Source organism: Notolepis coatsorum (assembly GCF_963971535.1).
Source record: "Notolepis coatsorum genome assembly, chromosome: 18".
In the NCBI taxonomy this organism is placed as follows: domain Eukaryota; kingdom Metazoa; phylum Chordata; class Actinopteri; order Aulopiformes; family Paralepididae; genus Notolepis; species Notolepis coatsorum.
Genome location: NC_140182.1, coordinates 21,090,449 through 21,111,978, shown reverse-complemented (window position 1 = coordinate 21,111,978; position 21,530 = coordinate 21,090,449). Strand labels below are relative to the sequence as shown.

At 41.2% G+C, this 21,530-nt stretch overlaps 1 protein-coding gene across 1 annotated transcript in view; it reads left to right on the top strand.

Annotated features, from left to right (window-relative positions):
* The window catches only part of alkbh3 (alkB homolog 3, alpha-ketoglutarate dependent dioxygenase), a 40,933-nt gene that overhangs the window by 10,453 nt on the left and 8,950 nt on the right, over positions 1 to 21,530 (top strand). The window contains exons 5-8 of the mRNA XM_084334665.1: positions 34 to 81; positions 2,149 to 2,252; positions 13,861 to 13,949; positions 14,831 to 15,040. Coding sequence (XP_084190791.1) covers positions 34 to 81; positions 2,149 to 2,252; positions 13,861 to 13,949; positions 14,831 to 15,040 — 451 coding nt within the window. The remainder of the gene's footprint in view (positions 1 to 33; positions 82 to 2,148; positions 2,253 to 13,860; positions 13,950 to 14,830; positions 15,041 to 21,530) is intronic.

Genomic DNA, 21,530 nt, shown 5'->3' with positions numbered 1-21,530 from the left:
ATTATTAACAAGCATCACTTTGCGGTTGGACAGGAAGGATGGCGTCCATGAGATCAGCCACACACCTTCAGGAGTGTCCAGGTAAGCGGGTCTTGATATTTAAAATACCCTCCACTCCAAAATGTGGTTTTATTTATGGTTAACTCCTGTTGGAGCCATGACTTTTGACTATACATATTGTTATTTTTGCACCTTTTTAACAATCTTCCCCTGGAAAGGGAGAGTATCTCTGTACTCTGTACTGAGTTGCATGTGTGATGTCACTAATGGGTCAAACCTATCATCGGCTAATATATGATAACTTGACACTTATAAAATGCCGACTTTGAATTCCTGGTAAATATCAATGGGTGCTCGTTGGCAATTTGCATATTCATAGTCCTTGCATTTTCAATGAGAGTAAAGGTGTAGAGATTCTGCCGAGACATTTTCAGTAGTTTATTGACAAATTGGTGTTTCCAACACTTTGATGTATTGTCCTTTGTGTATAGATTAGGGCTGGGTAAATTATATCACAACATTCAGAAGGGACTCTTTTGGACAACAATGGATATTATATCAGCTTAGGTATGTTGAACAATACAATCGATATTGATCATATTAGACTGCATGGTTACTTGGGAAGTGTGATAGCTAAAGCTTGACTTTTCTGTCAACATTCTCAAATATTTCAGAAATGATGGATGAAATCTGATTTAAATATTCCCCTTTTAATGGCACTGAATGTTTTATGTGATATAAATTATTGTTTAATTTAGAGTAGACTATAGAATTCACAAATCACGGTAATTTAAAAAAATAAAATATGGATCATTAGGATTGTACAATAAGTTCACACACATGCTTCAGCAGTGTTATGAAACATGTCCTGTGAGTTTTGTAATGATTAGACAAAAAACCTTTGATATAGTCTGATTTGGGCTATGCCACACACATTTCCTGCATTTGTAGCACCCTCGAGTGGTCGACTTGAACGGAAATTTCAGGGAATGTTTCTGGTACTTATCTGGACATGTCCTGGAAGATTTGTGATGATCAGCCCAACGTTTGTTGACTTTGGTCTATTTATGTGCTGAGCCACGTTCATTGGTGAATATCTTCAAAGCACAATAAGATAGCAACAAGCTTTATACATGATCCAGTAATGATCCACATACAATTTTGTAGCAATTGGACCTGTGAATTAGGAGGAGATGTCAAACATGTGTTTTTTTCCACAAGATTTAAAGATGCCGGAAAATCTGATATGGCGGAGTTTATGGGTTCTTGAGGCAAATTTGTAGACGGAGGATAGATGGGTGTTTGTATCAAGTTTTGTGTAAATTGGACGTGTGTGATTTCTGAAAAATAAATAAAATTAAAATTAAAAAATCTGACAAAAACAAAAGGGTTTCAGTCATTTGGGCTTGAACCCTTAATAAATAAGTTGACCAATCATAGGCACCCTACACCTTGGTATCTGACCAGTCTATGCTGAGGACTACTGTTGTTAGTGTGAAGTCCACTAGATGGCAGTCCTCTATCAAGTATGCAACAGCTCCTTTAGTAAACCTCTCCTCCACTTACCTGCTGGGCAAATATGAACAAGACACTGATGAACATGTAAGAATTTATATGTTTAACTTTCATTGCACTGACCAGTTTTTGGTCCAAATGGGCCAGAGTTTATTTCCTGTTGCAGTGTTTGCTAATGCAGTAGGAGACAGGAAATACTCTTGGGTCCAAGCTGTTCCCCTAGCAACTAAATTCCAGTGAAACGATCTAGAAAAGACTAGTCGAGTATAGGTCCCCTCATCAGTTTAGCTTCCTTACTTCCAGTTTCTAGGACTTAAGTCTTATTGACATACAAGGCTGAGCCATGTTGTTAATATCCATAGAACATACTGGACTGAGCCCTGTTGTTAATATATAATGTGTTTATGCATGTGTGTACTATGTGTGTACTATGAATTGAAAATGGGGGACCCTGATGTAAACAAGACAAACGTCTTTCTCTGGTCTGCATCCCCTTAACAATTGTGTGTATTGAGCCGTACTGTATTGTACCCATTCTGCAATCTGTTAAATAAAGTTTTCATTCATTCGTGCGTGTGCGTGTGCGTGTGCGTGTGTGTGTGTGTGTGTGTGTGTGTGTGTGTGTGTGTGTAGACTGCAGCTGCTGCCAGGGTTTCTTCAGACAGAGGAGGCTGACTGGATGTTCAGTAAGCTGCTAGCAGAGCTGCCCTGGTCTCAGAAAACAAACTACAGACAAGGTGGGTACTAGAGAGGACAGGGACATAATAACCACTGTAGACAAGGTGGGTACTAGAGAGGACATGGACATAATAACCACTGTAGACAAGGTGGGTACTAGAGAGGACAGGGACATAATAACCACTGTAGACAAGGTGGGCACTAGAGAGGACATGGACATAATAACCACTGTAGACAAGGTGGGTACTAGAGAGGACAGGGACATAATAACCACTGTAGACAAGGTGGGCACTAGAGAGGACATGGGCATAATTAATAACCACTTCAGCTAAGTTTGACTCATCATTGCATTTAAAGTGGTGATCCCTTCGCAAGATTAGATTAGATTGTGTTTGTATTGTTATCACACAGCACGGTAAAGTGCATCAACAATATACAATGTACAAGTGATTAAATGGGATATATATAACAAGCTACTAGTAATATATGGTAAACTGATGTATGTACAGTATGATTATTCTGTACAGTGATACAGGTATAAATAGGTATAACAGGTGAAGCAGGTATAAATATTCTATGGTAGTAAGCCATACTGGCCAGTGGTATAACTCATTGGGTATGGTATATATACAGATATAGATATCATATATACAGGTATGTGAACAGGGATATGCAGATATGTCCAACAGTTTAGATAAATATATATATACAGTATAATATAATTATTGTACATGGCTATCATACAGGTATGTAAACGGTAATATATGGGTAGACTATAGGGTGAGGTAGGTAGTTATGATTACAGTGCAAGAAAGTAGATCCTCATCTTTCTTTGTTTTGGTGACATCTATCAGTGAAGAGCATTCATTGCTGTTAAAGTAAATGGTCTACATGTTAAAATAATAGCTCTACAGTCACACAGCCATCACTGATAAAGTGTGTTTGGTCAGGAGAGAGAACTCCACACTGCAAAAATGGTCTGACAAAAATAAGAAATAAAAACTAGTTTTAAGCAAATATGTCCTTGAAACAAGTAGAATAATCTTCCAGTGCAGTAAACAAATTCTGATTGGATGAAGTTGGAATGAGATACCAGATATGTTTATACCAATGTGTATAATACTCTATACCAGTGATGGCTGTCGGATTGTAGAGATATTTAACACTTATTTTAACCAAAAGATACCACTTTCAGCACCTTTTACGATGCTTTTCATTTCATTTCAAACCTTTATTTATACAGGTAAAAATCTCATTGAGACATAGTCTCATTTACAAGAGTGAACTGATCCACCAAACAAACATAACAAATACATAAAACAAGTTCCAGACAAAAACAAGACAAGTAACACAACTAAAAGCCTGTTCCAGCTGCTGAGGTCAGGCAGACGCCTGCGAATTCTAGAGACTAAGACGGAGAGGCTTAGGCTAAGCTTCTTCCCCCAGGCCATCAGAGCCTTGAACAATGAACATTGAGAGACACAGAAACTGAACTATCCACACACAAGTACATACACGACACGCACGCTGAGCACGCTCACACACTAGCAGCCACTTTAACACTCATGCCGCACACACGCACACTTATGGCCAGAGGAAAGGCCACTTAAAATAGTATAACATCAGGAACAGTGTATTGCACTACTAAAGCTAACTAGCATGTCCTATATGCTCTGTAAATACTAATGTACAGATACCGAGATGGCACACCATGTACCTGTTTATTGCACTGTTTTATTGGATTCTATTAATATGTTGTACCACTGTATTTTATTGGATTCTATTATATGTTGTACCACTGTATTGCACATCGTCGCGGGCAAGACCAGCCGCATTTCATTGTATACCTGTATGCCGTGACAATTAAAACTCTTGAATCTTGAATCTTGAATCTTGAATCTAAAAGTTTAAGAAAGGCTAAAATCTAGATAAATTAAATTAAGAGGAAGAACAAGAATGGGCCCCCCCCCCCCACCTATGGATACCATTTCAATATTGCGTATAAGATCTCCAATGAAAATTCGGTTCGGGAGCCTCGGTTCCTTTTGTAATAAGTTCCATGTAGATGGGGCAGAATAGGAAAAGGCAGTTTTTCATAGTTCTGTGCAGGCAAATGGTACAGAGTTAAAAGATCCTGTGACTGCTACTCTGTCTTTTCACCATGAGGGACAAAAGGTACAGTAAGAAGGGAACAGACCAAGGAGAGATTTATAAATGAAGCAGTACCAGTGGAGAGTAGAGGGTATAATGATGTGTTTAAGCATTACATCACGCGCAGGAGTGCGTTATGAAAATTAGAGCATGCCTAGGGGTGGTCGTTACACCCCCCTAGGCATGCTCTAAGGGTGCTTTCACACCAGAGCTGTTTGGTCCGGACTATCGGACCAGAGTTAGTTTTCTCGGATAGTCCGCTTTTTTGGGGGTGGTGTGAATGCTCAGTCGAACTCTGGTGCGGACCAAACACGCAAACTCTGGTCCGCCTGAAAACGTAGGTCTCGGTTTGCTTCATCGGACCGAACGCGGACCAAATATAGGAAGTGACCTGATAGACTGTGCATCTTGGGTAGAAGGAAACAAAACACAAACCCAAAACACCGCGGCGCGCATTCACTGCAAAACAAGCACGCGGTAAACATGTCTCGTGGACAGACGTGGGCGAATGACGAGGTGAAAGCCCTGATAGAAATATGGGCAGAAGACCAAATTAAAACAGCTACTTGTGGGCACTCATAAAAACAATGCAGTGTACAAGTTGTTTAGCGAGAGGATGGTGTTAATGGGCTTCAATAGAACAATGGATCAATGCCACATCAAAATAAAAAAAACTGCGTCAGCAATATATTAATAAATAAGCAGAGAATTAAATGAGATGTCCATAACATTTGTGTTTTTAATTAGCATAGCCTAAATAAATATGAATTCAAGAAGTTAAATACTGAATTAACAACACATATTTATGTGAATTCAAGAAGTTAAATACTGAATTAACAACACATATTTATGAACAGGCTGAAAGTTAAAACGAATAACGGGCTGAAAAAACAATTAGACTATTTAATAGGCTAAACACAGTGCGTAAAATATAGGCTATGCGGTGCGTAAAAGGCAACTTTGGCTATAGCCTTCTAAAACTATTGAATAGGCTAAACTTAGTTTTGGATTCATGTTTCTTTGGTTTGCAGTGGTGCAGCTGCGGGCCAATGTTCCGAGACATATTACATTTGATTTGTTAGGCTATTTGAATACACTGTTAGCCCTAAATGGTGGATTCAAATAGCCTAACAATTACAAATATGTGGGTGTGTCTCGGAGCATTGGCTTGCAGTTGTGTTGTTGCAGACTAGGGAGATGTGAATTAAAGAAGTTAAAACGAATAACAAGCTGAAAAGACAATTAGCCTATTTAAAGTCTGACTTGCTTCGAAAAAGTAGGAGTTCGGGGGACGAGAAAGACAAGTTCCCTTGGTATGATGACCTGGCTGGATATTATACTTGGCACAAGACCCACATCCAGCCCGAAACATATCGTTGAGTCTTTCGAAGATGAGACCCATCAGACGGCATCACCAGCACCGCCACCGACTGAAAATTGTGACGCCTCCGCTGATCTGGAGTCTGTATTTCTGTGTGTCTAGTACAGTGTTTCTCTCTTCACTTCACGCCAGAGCTCTTTAGCCCTGCACCATGATGGAAACATTAACCCAGGCAAACTTGTAGTCCAGAGGGCTCGCAGTCACACACACACGCGCGCACACACATACGTTAGGGCTCGCAGTCACGCACACACATTTCCACTCTCTATTGTGTCCAATAGACGAGCGCCCTTTTCGACCGTGTGACATTGTTCAGAAAGTTTGGTGCACTTGACAAATTGCAATGTGAATGCAGACCGAACCAAATGAAGAATGCAACAATGTTGCAACTTCACCCCCCGAATCGCACCGAGTCCGCCAAAACTATTATGTGAAAGCGCCCTAATTCTCATAACGCACGACTGCGCGTGGTGTAATGGCTTTTATACAATTGGCGCATTCATCCAACCTTATTGCTATACAATAAACACACATTAATTGAAGATTTATTGACAACCATCCGCAGAAAAAGTTGTTCCAAAAAAGAAGAAGAGACGTTGCCTCCGTGTGTTGAAGCAGCGCTGTTTCAAGGCATTCCATCTAAGAATGAAGTGAGCGTGTGTTATTGGAATGATTGATTGATTGAAAATTGTATTACAGATAGACAGTGCTTACATCTTTATACAATTGCCGAATTCATCCAACCTTATTGCTATACAATAAACACACATTAATTGAAGCATAATGGAGATTTATTCACAACCATCCGCAGAAAAAGTAGGTAAAAAAAAGAAGAGAATTTTTTTTTAACCTACTTTCTATAGAAGCAGCTCGGTGGTGCGCTGTTTTAGGTGAGCGTGTGTTATTGGATTGATTGATTGATTCAAAGTTTTATTAATGTCCGCCTTGTTTCGAACTGGTTATGCTTAGGCCCTCTTTCGAAGTCGCCCTCTTTCGAAGTCGGTTATGCTTAGAGTTTGGAATCAGGGCTGGTGGTCTATCGCCCTGCTCTAAAGATAAACTCTAAGCATAACCGACTTCGAAAGAGGGCCTAAGCATAACCAGTTCGAAACAAGGCGGACATTAATAACATTTTCAATCAATCAATCATTCCAATAACACACGCTCACTTCATTCTTAGATGGCATGCACCTCCGAGCTGCTTCAAAGCATGCCGTCTAACAGTGAAGTGAGCGTGTGTTATTGGATTGATTGATTGATTGCTTGACATTTTTATTAACAGTGAAATGAGTGTCCTTTTGACGAATGGCAAAACAGACTTCCCGCGATTTATATTTTGTTCCACAATGAGTCACGACCAACCAATTACATAATCCAACATTGTGTAAGAAACTAACACATTCCACATGACAGAATCGTTTTTGAATGAGTCGTTATGACGCTATCAACACATCCATTCGTAAAGATTATTGTCCGCCATCTTGGTTTCATTTCTAAAAAGTCGAACTGGCGGAGTGATTGTAATTCGGTTGTGGGCGGGTTCTGGGATCACGAGCGTGTGTTATGAGAAATAACCACGTCTAACTTGACAACAAATTTCCAATCAATCAATCCTTGTACAGAACATCTATCAATCTAAAACAGGCAAGGAGGTGGCAGCCACAAGATGTTTCCTGGCATTAAAAGAAAAACACAACTTATTTCTAAAAAAGAAGCCTAACTTTGATTTCTTAAAAAGGTGGTTAATATGGGACTTAAAACAAAGGTTGTCATCGATTAAAAGGCCTAAGTATGTATAGGTGTACACAACTTCGATAGAAGTCCCTTGGTCCGATGAAATGCCAGGAAGAACTGCTGGGACCTTCTTTTTGTTTGAAAAGAACATGACCTTGGTTTTGTCTGCGTTCAACACCAGTCTAAGACAAAGCAGGTTAGACTGAATGGCATTGAAAGCAGACTGCAGACATTCAAAAGCAGAGACAACTATGTGACACATCATTGATATAAATAGTAAATAGGGTAGGACCTAGGACAGAGCCTTGAGGTACTGCACATTGTATAGGTATGTACATAGGATCCAGTGCCTTTAAGCGATTTATTAACATGTCTATTTACCATGTCTAATCTAGTTATCTTTTTTATTATTATTACTACTATTACTATTGTTTTTATTGCACAATCGAAGCGGGCATGGCCAACCGCATTTCACTGTATGCCCTGGTATGTATGTGATGAATAAAACTCTTGAATCTTGAGGCACGCCATTCATGATATTCAGAAAGCTAGAGGAGAGGCCATTGAACTGAACACATTGCTTGCGATTGGAGAGATAATTAGTAAACCAGCACCACACTGCATGGTCTGACAAACCAACGTCCATTAAACGCTGGCGCAAGACACTGTGATCGACGGTATCAAAAGCCTTAGACAAGTAGATAAAAAGAACAGCACAGTAGTTGTAACTGAGGGGTACAATTCCCTGACTGTATTGAATAAGTATGGTATCATTAAACCACTACTGAGTTATGTACATTACTACTGGCCATACAGTACACATGTATATGAGATGAACACCCCCACAATAACACGGCTTCACAAGAAATACTGTTTAGAATAATATTTATTAGAAGAGCACCAAGATTATCTTACATTACTTATCAAGATTGAGAGTTGCGCTTGTAAGGCGAAGAATGTGCATGAATAGGTCAAGAGCGTAAGTCCATGAGCATATTACGCAGGAGATAATTAATACCACCTGTATCATAAGAATTATATATGGTACACTAGTAGGTCAGCTGGAGATACTAAGGGGGTTCCCTCCGGTTGTAAGCCAGCAGGGGAGAGGATTTGTCGGTAGCAAAAGTCTGGATCAACGAGGAATAAGGAGACTCCAGGTACAGGAGACAGTGCAATAATCCCTTGATCCGTAGACAAAGCAACAGCTATTCTCCGGTGTGCAGTGCCGCATGGAGGAAAGCTAGCCAGCCTCAGAGTCCTAGAGGCGGGCTCGACGGTGCTCCTCACAGGGTAAATCCCACACGGTAGTGGGTGTAGACGATTCTCCGCTCCAACAGCCACAGGACCAAAGCAAATATAATCCAGCCGAAAAGGGCTCTGTAGTCGTCGGTGTAGGTTATCCAGTGTACATATCCACACGGTTCTCGTCTAGGGCTCCTCGGATGACGGCACCAGGTTAGGCCGCCCAGCCTGGATAAGCACACTAGCTCGGTACGATGAAACGTTGGTAATGCTGGTCACTGTAGAACGGTAGCCGCACGATACACTATACATAATAGACTATTACTTAATAATAGAATAGGTCGAACTCGACGATACAGCGTTAAACTCTGACACTTCAGCTATCAATTCGCACGCGGTCTCAAGGCTCTATTTCGGGGCAAAACGGGCCCACTTCACAGCACGTTGTATCGTGGTGTGAGGCTTCAACTTGTTACTAAGATTACTGCTGTATTCACCTGCGCCGTATTTATACGTAAGGTGAACAATCTAGTACCAGCCTTATTTCTGTCTCGTATTCCTGCGCAGAACCGGGCATGTCCAGGCATGTCTTAGCGGTGACTTTGAACTAGACATTGGGGGGTATGGCCGTGGCGCCTAGGGGATCGCTCTCCAATAGGAGAACGAATATTATGGTCTGGCCTGTACTAGGTAAAGGGATATTCCGTGTATATGTACAAAGAATATACAAGGGATATCAGACGATATACAAATACTATACAATATATCTCAAGTAATAAATATATATATTCGGTTTAATCTGACCCTTTGTAACAGTAGTTCTTTGTATCCATGGCCTCCATATGGATAATATCATTCACTACTTTTGTAGCAGCATGTGAATGGAAATGCCATAAGAAGAAAAAAAAATATCGCCAAAAGGTTTTTACTAGGGATGTCCCGATCCGATCACATGATCGGGATCGATCACGTGATTTTCCAAAGATCGGGATCAGCAAAAAAATTATAATAACAATCTGTTTTTTTTTTTTACTTTTTTTTTTGTATTCAACAAACATGACCATGTTCACATCTTAAACTCATACTGAGGCCTTAGTTTTGGTTTTAAATTGCATAGTATCATTCATTTATTTATTGTCACACAGAGCAGAAGAATTTTGCCAAAACAAACCAATAGTATCCAGCTGCAGAACGGCAGACCAGCCACACTTTCAGACCCAAACGCATTTCCTTTGATCTAATTATACATCAAATGATTTATGTCAAGGATTGCAATGCCTCGCTTGAATGAAGTTAACTTTTCACCTGGATAACGTCAACATTCTGGGTGAATGTAATGTGAGAAATTGGGATAAAAAAATATATATATATTAAATTATTATTATTATAATTTTTTTGATCGGATCGGGAAAGATCGGTATCGGTAGATACTCAAAATCACATGATCGGTATCGGATCGGGAGCAAAAAAACATGATCGGGACATCCCTAGTTTTTACGCTTGGCTGAGATGAGAAGGTTGCTGTATGGAGGTGATGTGGTAAAGGATAGTGTCCTGGAGGCCTTAGTCACATGCTTCCACCCCACCAGAGAAACCAAAAAAATGGTGACGGACGAAAACACCACACACTGTATGTGGACAGAAGAGGAATCAAGGATATTTCTTGAGTTCATTCATGAAACTAACATGCATGCCATATTAGAACAAAATGCCTTGGTGTCTAATGGATAAACCATAAATACAAACTCTACATGTTTGGATGTGGCTCTTCTGATGACATCATCTTGTTGTGACCTCTTCAGAATATTCACAGAATCACACATTGATTTGCATTGTCTTTCGGCAACCTTTTGGAAATTCACTTCAAAATGTACAAAATTAGCTTTGATTGCTAGGGTCTTAGCTGATCAATGATTTGTGTGACTTTTGTTGTGTTGTATGTGTTTATCCATTGACGAATAAAGGCACCCCATATGAAAATGAACTATAGTATTCCTGTGTTATTGTTTTTTTTAAGATGACAAAATATTTAATTATTCAACGATGAAAACCTATGATCATTTAGTCAGGGACAGTCCTGTTTATGACACAGCCTTGCGTCAGACATCACTATGTGTCTCAGCTGGCTTCCTTCCATGTATACATAAATCAAATTCAAATTAAATGTATTTGTAGAGCCCGCAATCACACGTTAATGTCCTCATGGGCTGGACAAGTCTTCTTTAAACAAGTCAAAAAGAAATGTCACAATAAATCAAGAACAAAAAAACCATACCCCAGCGAAGGTAAGGAAAAACCACAGGCAATGTGGAGGAGAGAAACCTCCGTTCAAGGGGGATCCCCCTTCTTGGATGTCGGTGATAAGTAGTGTTGCTATGGATGATCGATGGGTGGAGAATAAAACAGGTGAAATAGTTGGTATGTATGAACATATATGTGTACTAAAACACAAATATGTACATGCAATAGCAACTGGGGTACATTTTTGAAAGATTTAAATAGAATAGAGCTAAGAACAACAAAAGAGAAAGCATAGGGAGACGAGCGCTAGTGTGAAAATAGGATAAAGGCTAAATGTCAAGGCTCGGAGCTCAAACTATCAGTCATATTCCGTTTGCACATAGACGATCTTGAGCAACATCCCAAGTGTCGGACTGACAACACAAACAACAACAAAAAGGCTAGTGACTGGACCCAACGAGAGGAAAAACACCCACCGCGTCGCTACTCACTGTGTGTCAACAGAGAAGTCCATCTGACATGGAGGTCGAGGTTGAAGCAATGAATCAAGATTGCAAAAGGTCTTGTGATTGCAAAAAGTAGGCACTTTGTATTAAGTAGACTGGTACGCAAACTAGGTGTCGAGTCAAGTCCAACATAGCCCACAGAGGAACAACACTCCCTGATCCTAAGCCTCAATGTAGATGAGGAAAATCTTTATCTTGATGGTAGAAAAATGGAATGGAATAAAATAAAACTGATTTCATGAGGCTCTATCTGCGTTGGATTGGCTTTATTAACTTAGATGTACTAGGAAGTGTGCACCGTTTCAGCTGTATTATCTAATAAAATAAAATGGAATTGGGAATATCGGATCGGCAGATACTCAATATTAAATGACTCGGATGGGGGCCAAAAAAGCATGATCCCTAGATTAGTTCAGTCGATCCAGAAATAATTTTTGTATTTCTTTCCATTAAGTATTAAATATAATTTGTGATATTGTAAGTATAAATGGTTAGTATTGCTAGTGGAAGTCAATAGGGTCTGTTTTTATGTTCTAGAATGAGATGGCTCCCAGTTTGTTAAAGAATAACTAAAAAGAGGCCTTTTAAAACAAAGTGAGCTGTTCCTTTTAACGAGTCGCTTAATCTTGTATTGAGTGTCAACATATTGTTCAAGTGTGTCAGAAAAATGCCCTGGTTTCAGTCCAATTCAGTCTATTTATTTAAGGTGTTTTCTGGCAGTACCTTGAAACGGGTTAAAATAATGTGCCTTGTCTCTAGACATTTTCACTTGTTTTGACAAATTATCAAAACGACACAGCTTCTTAGCACTGTAAATATGTATTCACAACCCAATTGTAAGCCCTGCACATGTAAACAGTAACTCCTGGTAGTTCTCTAGCATCAAACAGCATCCAGGAACCCAGTTCTCCTCCTGAGGACAGTTTGTTAATTCAGTTATGAAAATATAACCATATATTTCATTTAGTTGCGTATTTGTTTATCTATTTATTAGCTTTTTCGTATATTTAGTACAAGGTAAAAAAAAAAACTATTTACGGTTCTTTATAGTCTTTATCACGTATTCCTCCTTGATACACATACAGAAAATCCCCCACATTTAAATGCATTTCTCGAGAGAGGTTAGAGTGCAGGGTCCTCTCTCTCTCTCTCTCTCTCTCTCTCTCTCTCTCTTCCAAAGGCTGACTAATTTTTTCCGTCTGGAGCTCTCTGTCCTCAAAATAGACTCCATTTTGGCCGTTTGTTTGTCTTTATTTGACTGATATCATCTTTTTATGGCGGGGCGAAGGACTGACGGATTAATCTTGTGCCCCGGACCGAGTCAGCTCCATAAAAAGCCATGGTTACCAAATAAAGCTGAGGTGTTTTTTGGTTTCGTGGAGTTGCCAAAACACATTAATATCAAAATATTGTTTCTCGGAAAGATATTTGGGTTTTGGCTTCCAGAGAGCGAGAGGAAGAGAGACAGACAGACAGAGAGACATACATATATGTAGAGGGACACAGACAGACATATATATATGTAGACAAATTTCTGCCTGTCTCTACATGTACGCCTGTCTGTCTCTCTCTCTCTCTATATATATATATTATGTAGAGAGACAGACAGAAATAGATAGAGAGAAAGGCAGAGGTGTATATAGAGAGGTAGAGTAGGGACAGAGGTATCAAGAGAGAGGGAGGTAGTGTGATTAGAACAGAACAGTCTAATATTATATTGCTTGTTGAGAGACCCATGTGTGTTTTACCACCAGACAGATATACAGGGCAACGTGTGGCAAGTGCAGCCTGCGTCATTCATTACGTAGTGAAGAGATGGAGCCAAAGTGTGTTCTCTCTCTCTCTCTCTCTCTCTCTCTATCTCTATCTCTATCTCTATCTCTATCTCTATCTCTATCTCTATCTCTATCTCTATCTCTATCTCTATCTCTATCTCTATCTCTATCTCTCTCTCTCTCTCTCTCTCTCTCTCTCTCTCTCAATTCAATTCAAGTGGCTTTATTGGCATGACGCAGCTTGTACATGTTGCCAAAGCAAATGGTTGATAACATAAGCATGGATTACAAAACACATATTAATGTCATAGTATATAAAAACATTCTCTCTCTCTCTCTCTCTCTCTCTCTCTCTCTCTCTCTCTCTCTCTCTCTCTCTCTCTCTCTCTCTCTCTCTCTCTCTCTCTCTCTCTCTCTCTCTCTCTTCGCCCCTCACTCTAAACGCTGAATTGATATGTCCTCTTTATTGTGGTTGAAATTGTCATGACCCAGTTACACTGTTCAGTACAGAGACACATCTAGTGTGTGCCTGTGTCCTGACCAGTACCAGTTTTAACTGGTCACTATTTTGTACTCCCCTCCTTGGTGTGTGTGTGTGTGTGTGTGTGTGTGTGTGCGTGTGTGTGTGCGCCAGGTGAGGCCTATGAGGAGCCCAGGCTGACATGCTGGTACGGAGAGCTGCCATACACATACTCTCATTCTACCATGGAAGCCAACACACAGGTAAGATACACACTCATTACAACACACAGGTAAGATACACATCAACACACAGGTCAGATACACATCAACACACGGGTAAGATACACATCAACACACAGGTAAGATACACATCAACACACAAGTAAGATACACATCAACACACAGGTAAGATACAGATCAACACACAGGTAAGATGCACATCAACACACAGGTAAGATGCACATCAACACACAGGTAAGATAAACACTCATTACAACACACAAGTAAGATACACATCAACACACAGGTAAGATAAACACTCATTACAACACACAAGTAAGATACACATCAACACACAGGTAAGATACACATCAACACACAGGTAAGATACACATCAACACACAGGTAAGATACACATCAACACACAGGTAAGATAAACACTCATTACAACACACAGGTAAGATACACATCAACACACAGGTAAGATACACATCAACACACAGGTAAGATACACATCAACACACAGGTAAGATAAACACTCATTACAACACACAGGTAAGATACACATCAACACACAAGGTAGTAAGATACACACTAATTACAACACACAGGTAAGATACACACTCATTACAACACAGGATACACATCAACACAAACATAAGACGCACATCAACGCACATGTAGTAAGGCGCACACTAATCACAACACGCAGGTAAGATACACACTCATTACAACACACCGGTAGTAAGATACACACTCATTACACTTATCTACTAGCTATATATAAAATATACCAGCTATAGTGAAATAGTAGTGCAGATCTTCATTAACATAGTAGTACATAGTAGTACAACCTGCTACAGTGTGATACTGCATATCTTAATTCATAAGATACGCTCCCACTCCCTCTGACCTCCACCCAGTGGCACCCGTTGCTCCAGACCCTGCGTGAGGCGGTGGAGCAGGCGAGCGGGCGCAGCTTCAACTCCCTGCTGTGTAACCTGTACAGAGACGGTCGGGACGCCATCGGCTGGCACAGTGACGACGAGGCCTCCCTGGGCACAGCGCCCACCATCGCCTCCCTCAGCCTGGGGGACACCCGCATCTTCAGCCTCCGCAAGCAGCCGCCGCCGGTGAGACGAGGGTGGGGAGGAGGAGGTGGGGGTGGGGGGAGGGTGGTGGGAGGGGTAATGGGCTATGATAGGTCTTCCAGGCGTAACCCTTTCACTACCACACTGCAGAAGGTTAACCTTTCACTACCACACTACAGAAGGTTAACCCTTTCACTACCACACTGCAGAAGGTTAACCTTTCACTACCACACTAAAGACGGCTAACCTTTCACTACCACACTACAGAAGGTTAACCTTTCACTACCACACAACAGAAGGTTAACCTTTCACTACCACACTACAGAAGGTTAACCTTTCACTGCCACACTACAGAAGGTTAACCTTTCACTACCACACTACAGAAGGTTAACCTTTCACTACCACACTACAGAAGGTTAACCTTTCACTGCCACACTACAGAAGGTTAACCTTTCACTACCACACTACAGAAGGTTAACCTTTCACTACCACACTACAGAAGGTTAACCTTTCACTACCACACTACAGAAGGTTAACCTTTCACTACCACACTACAGAAGGTTAACCTTTCACTACCACACTATAGAAGGTTAACCTTTCACTACCACACTGCAGACGGTTAACCTTTCACTACCACACTGCAGACGGTTAACCTTTCACTACCACACTACAGAAGGTTAACCTTTCACTACCATACTACAGAAGGTTAACCTTTCACTACCACACTACAGAAGGTTAACCTTTCACTACCACACTACAGAAGGTTAACCTTTCACTACCACACTGCAGACGGTTAACCTTTCACTACCACACTACAGACAATGAATCAATGAATACACAGAGACAGTCACTGCTTACATCAGTAAATGCATCGATGACGTCACGGAGACCAAGACCATCACAGTACGGGCAAATCAGAAACCATGGCTGACGGGGGAAGTCCATGGGTTACTGAGGGCCCGGAACGCCACCTTCAGGGCAGGCGACGAGGCCGGCCTGAGACCAGCCAGGGCCAACTTGGACCGGTGACAGCAGAGACACCAGGAGCCTGTGGCAGCAGGGGATTCAGACCATCACAGACTACAAACCCCGACCACAGACCTGCCACAGTCACACCACTCTGCTGAACAACCTGAATGACAACACCCCCCCTCCCCAGGTGACCAGGTGCTGTCCCTGTCCCCAGCCAGAGTGAGACAATCCCTCTCCAGGATCAACACTCGCAAAGCTGGGGGCCCAGACAACATACCCGGGCGGGTGCTGAAAGACAGACATCTTTAACACCTCCCTGAGCCAAGCCGCTGTCCCCACATGCTTCAAAGACACGATCATCATCCCGGTCCCAAAGAAGGCTTCTCCAGCCTGCTACAATGACTACCGTCCCGTTGCTCTGACACCCAGCATCATGAAGTGCTTTGAACGGCTAGTCATGCAACACATTAAATCCACCCTCCCTCCCTGGACCCCTTCCAGTTTGCATATCGCGCCAACCGGTCCACCGAGGATGCAATCTCCACTGCCCTCCACTCAACTCTCACCCATCTGGACACTAAGGACTCATACGCCAGGATGCTGTTCATATACTTTAGTTCAGCATTCAACACCATCATCCCCCAACAGCTGATGGTAAAACTGGACCTGCTGGGGCTGAGAACCTCGATGTGCAACTGGCTGCTGGACTTCCTGACCGGGAGACCAACAACACATCCAGCACCATCATCCTGAACACTGGGGCCCCCCAAGGATGCGTGCTCAGCCCCCTACTCTTCACACTACTGACCCACTACTGCACACCAATACACAACACCAACCTCTTCGTCAAGTTTGCGGACGACACAATTGTGGTGGGGCTCATTAAAAACAATGACGAGTCTCACTACAGGGACGAGCTGAGCCAACTGATCACGTGGTGCGGGAACAACAACCTCATTCTCAATGTGGAGAAAACAAACAACGTTGTTGTCGACTTCCGGAGAGCACACACCCAGCACCCTCCACTAACCATCAACGGTGGTGGAGAGAGTGAGCAGCACCAAATTCCTGGGTGTGCACATCACAGAGGACCTCTCCTGGAACACCAACACTGCATCACTGGCAAAGAAAGCTCAACAGCGCCTCTACTTCCTCCGCAAACTGAGAAGAGCCCATCCTGTGCTCCTTCTACCGGGGCACCATCGAGAGCCTCCTGACCAGCTGCATAACCGCGTGGTACGGCGGCTGCACAGCATCCTGCCGCAAGACCCTGCAACACATGGTCAGAACAGCTGAGAGGATCGTTGGTGCCCCCCTCCCCTCCCTCCAGGACATCTACAATACACGCTTGGCCCGCAAAGCACTAAGCATCGTGGGCGACATCACCCACCCCTCACAATGCTTTTTCACTCTCCTGCCCTCCGGGAGGAGAATGAGGAGCCTCCGAGCTGCAGGACCAGCAGACTAAAAGACAGCTTCATACACCAGGCTGTCAGGAAGCTCTCTCCCAGCTCTCCCCCCGCTCTCACTCTGCTACCACAGAACCTGGACTAAACCCCCCCCCCACACTGACACACACTGCCACTTCACAAACTCACTGCCACTTTACTTTACTGCCATTGTTTTAGTTTACATTATATTAGTTTACTGCCATATCTATCATCTCACTGCCATTATTGTATTCTACTGCCATTATTTATCAGTTATACTTACTATGTACCACTGCTGCTAAAAAAGATTTGCACTAAGTTCTCTTTACCTCCTATATTTATTTCAATTATACATAAAACATTTTAGCCACTGTTTATACTGTATATATAGTCCTGTATAGTGTATGTACATTGTGTCCCATATGTTACTTATGTTTATAGTGTCCTATATGTTACTTTATGTTTTATATTAGATATTTTTTTTAATATACACCGTGGGAAGGGGGAAACGCAATTTAATTTCTCTGTCTTGTACATTATGAGAAGCGACAATAAAGCTGACTTTGACTATTCCCCAATCTGCATGTGTCATCCTCCTTAGACCAGACCGTCTCATTTAACACTTTGTGCGCCAACAACGAGTATACTCGTTATTGCCCGCCAATCGTTGTGCGCCAACAACGAGGGAACTCGTTTTTGGGATCAATATTGAATTTTTTTGCCATGGCATTCATAATTCATCCAGCCTCCCTCCGGGATGCAGCTGGACCCTGGTCTGATATTGCAACGCCTCAATACCGCCCCCTGGTGGATTTCGGGCGAGTTACACTCCACGCCAAACCGGAAGTGGCGCTCTGTGCATCGGGGAAATTCCTCCGCCAGAGATATATTGTAACGTGGGTCTAGAACACACTCTAGTGCATTGGGATCGCTTTCTAAACGCAATAATCAATATGATTTTGGCGTTTATTGCGTCATACAAACAGGAAATGGATCTAGCAGATCGACGTCAAATAATTGGAACGGTAAGAGGAATCGAACGTTATTTTCAGCCCGATTGTTTATTTATTTCACTGCAATCCATCTGATCAACGTATCAACCCATACTAAAAAAAGACTTTACTGACAATCAAGGAATTATAAACGACCCCCCCCCCCTTTCCTTCACGCATGATGAAGCATAATGTATACCGATCATATACATTTGAATTTTTTAATATAGCGTGTATAGGAAAGAAACGCCAATCGATAATCTATCTTATGCGTCTGGGCCTATAACTCGTGTTTTAGGAATTACTGCAGAAAACCTTAAAAACATACTTATATTCACGACGGTATTAACACGACAATGTATGAATGAAAAAATATAACGTTCCCACATCCGGAACGATAGATACCCGATGTTGAATGGGCCATAGTAATGTCGATATAGCTATAATATTAAAAAAGTTATAGCCCTGCAAAGAAGGTAAACATCTCCATAGGGTTACAACGCTGGCAGACTGGGCCCAAAGATGGGTACAATACATGGCGGCCAATGTGTTAATAAGGCTAATGTTTTTTCCGTGGAGTGATACTGATTTGTGAAAAGGAATTACAATCATAGCTGTGGATATACGCTCATTATACCATGGCTATGAACCAATCATATTGCTTGATTTGAGCTACCCATTTATAATCGGACATAAAACTTACTAAATGGTTCTGTCTCGAGAACTTGGCCACATTATGGCCGGAATCAAAGAGCTATTTGTACCTGTTGTGGAATATTTTAAATGAGCCAAGACGGTAAACATAGTTTATTTCTGTGTCCACAAGCTGTCCTGGTGGGCCTTGGCCGTCGTTTTAAGAACACTTAAGACTGTCACCCCAGTGTCTGAGCTGTATACTAGTTAACTATATTAACTAGTCAAGGCTGTACAGAGAATATATTTAAACAGAGCTATGAACATGATAATATTTTCCAAGACATACCCCTTAATTATTTGTATTTATAATAAAACAACATAATAATAATAAAGAAAATGAGGACGGGATTCATTTTCCTAACTTCCACTGGGATTTCGTTGGATTGTTGGGGTGGGACGGGAGTAATCTAGCGGGACGGGAGTGAAAAAATCAGGCTCTAATCTGAACGTAGTGTAAAGAATCCCACTACTGATTTTCTGTAGATCTTTTCAGTAGAATCCCGTTGCTAGGGGAACAGGTCAGCTGTTGTTATTGTAATATTAGTTGTATTAGCAAACACTACAACACAAAACACATTAGAATGTTTGTTGTCAAATAAGATTTATTTCAAAATGATAGCATAGTTAATCCATGGATACCTGCATATTCAAAATGACAATTACAATCTTTCCATGGCATACTATTCCAGTTATTTAATTTGGTTTTCTTTTCTTTTTTGGAACCACAAATGGTGTTCCGACCCCAAGGTTTGTAAATCTGGGTTCTGCACCCTATTCGGAATGGCTCTAGGCAGGAGCACTTATTAGGCCCGGTCTGTGAACTGTTTACAGTCTTGATGTAGTGTGTATACTTCTTAGGAGGTAGGCTTCATCACTCACTCTGTGCAGTTACTACTGATAAGGATAGGATAACAACCTGTACCTTGATATTATTGTGTGTGTGTGTGTGTGTGTGTGTGTGTGTGTGTGTGTGTGTGTGTGTGTGTGTGTGTGTGTGTGTGTGTGTGTGTGTGTGTGTGTGTGTGTGTGTGTGTGTGTGTGTGTGTGTGTGTGTGTGTGTGTGTGTGTGTGTGTGTGTGTGTGTGTGTGTGTGTGTGTGTGTGTGTGTGTGTGTGTGTGTGTGTGTGTGTGTAGTTTGGTGATGTGTGTGTATGCCATGTGTAAGAGTGTGTGTGTGTTGGTGAGGAGTAACAGAGACTAGCTGTAATGGGATTACCGTATAGACACTAATATAATACACACCAAAAATGTATAATAGCTGTAGATGATGGATCTTCTATGGATCATCAAAATGAACTGGTAGTAATCAGATCATTTTACAGAGTTTGAGTCTTATTTCCATGGTCTAGGAAAGTTCAATCAATATTTGTTAAGATGAGCTACTCAAAGCCAGAAACAAGAGAAGTCTGGAGCTGCCCCATAGGGAGGTGTAGTCTGACGTCAGTTTAGTTTCCCGCACGGTCCACCCGTATATGGATTTATCATTGGGAACATTTATTATCGGCTATTGTAATAATTCTGCCTCATGAACATTGGCAAGCTTTCCATTTTTGCACAAAATTTGTTCCCTTCTATCACTAACATTATTGTTTAAGCATTTTTGTTTGAAAAAATTTAAATATTAAGAACTACACGTCACTTACCTATAGAATGCCTGTCTGTAGAACACTCTGGGGAAAAGCACTGCACCATGCCGGCTAGCTAGCTACTAACGTTACGTAAAAAACTAACGTTATAAACTATATACTATATACTATATACAATATGTACAACGAAACAATGATTTACATTAGTATTTACAGTGGTTTAATATGCAGCGAATTAACATTATACGATTTAAATTATAAATACAAATATGGTAACGTGGTTGTAGTGTTGGGTGAAACAGATACTAGCCACAGATTCAGGGTCAGTTATTTCCCCATTGTACGAATAGTTTTTTTTTTATCAATTTTTTTTATTATTATTTACATGAAAACAAGACAACACAATAACCACAATAACAATACACAGAACTTCACATGGAAATAACAGAAACAATAATAATACAAAATTATAAAGACAAAAAAGAAAACAGAGTACAACCTTTTAAAATTTAAAGGGGTACTATCTAATAAATGGCCTTTCCCAGTATTCAGCACCGTTTCCCGGCCGTGTGGCCCTATATTAATAAACCCATTGTACGAATTGTTAAGGTTATGGAATGTAAGGGAAATCTGATCCTAGGTCTGTGACTAAAGCCAGGAGTCACTGTGGTGACGTCAGTCAGTAGTGCCAAAGTGAAGTGTAGTTCCTCGGTGAACGAAAACGTAAACATTGTTATTTAGCTACTTTTACGTTTAATTGCGAATTGTTTCATGTTGAGCTATAGATTGTGGATGAATACACACAGAAAGGTACATCATGCCAATGTTCATGCTTTATTTGTTTTAAACGAGACGA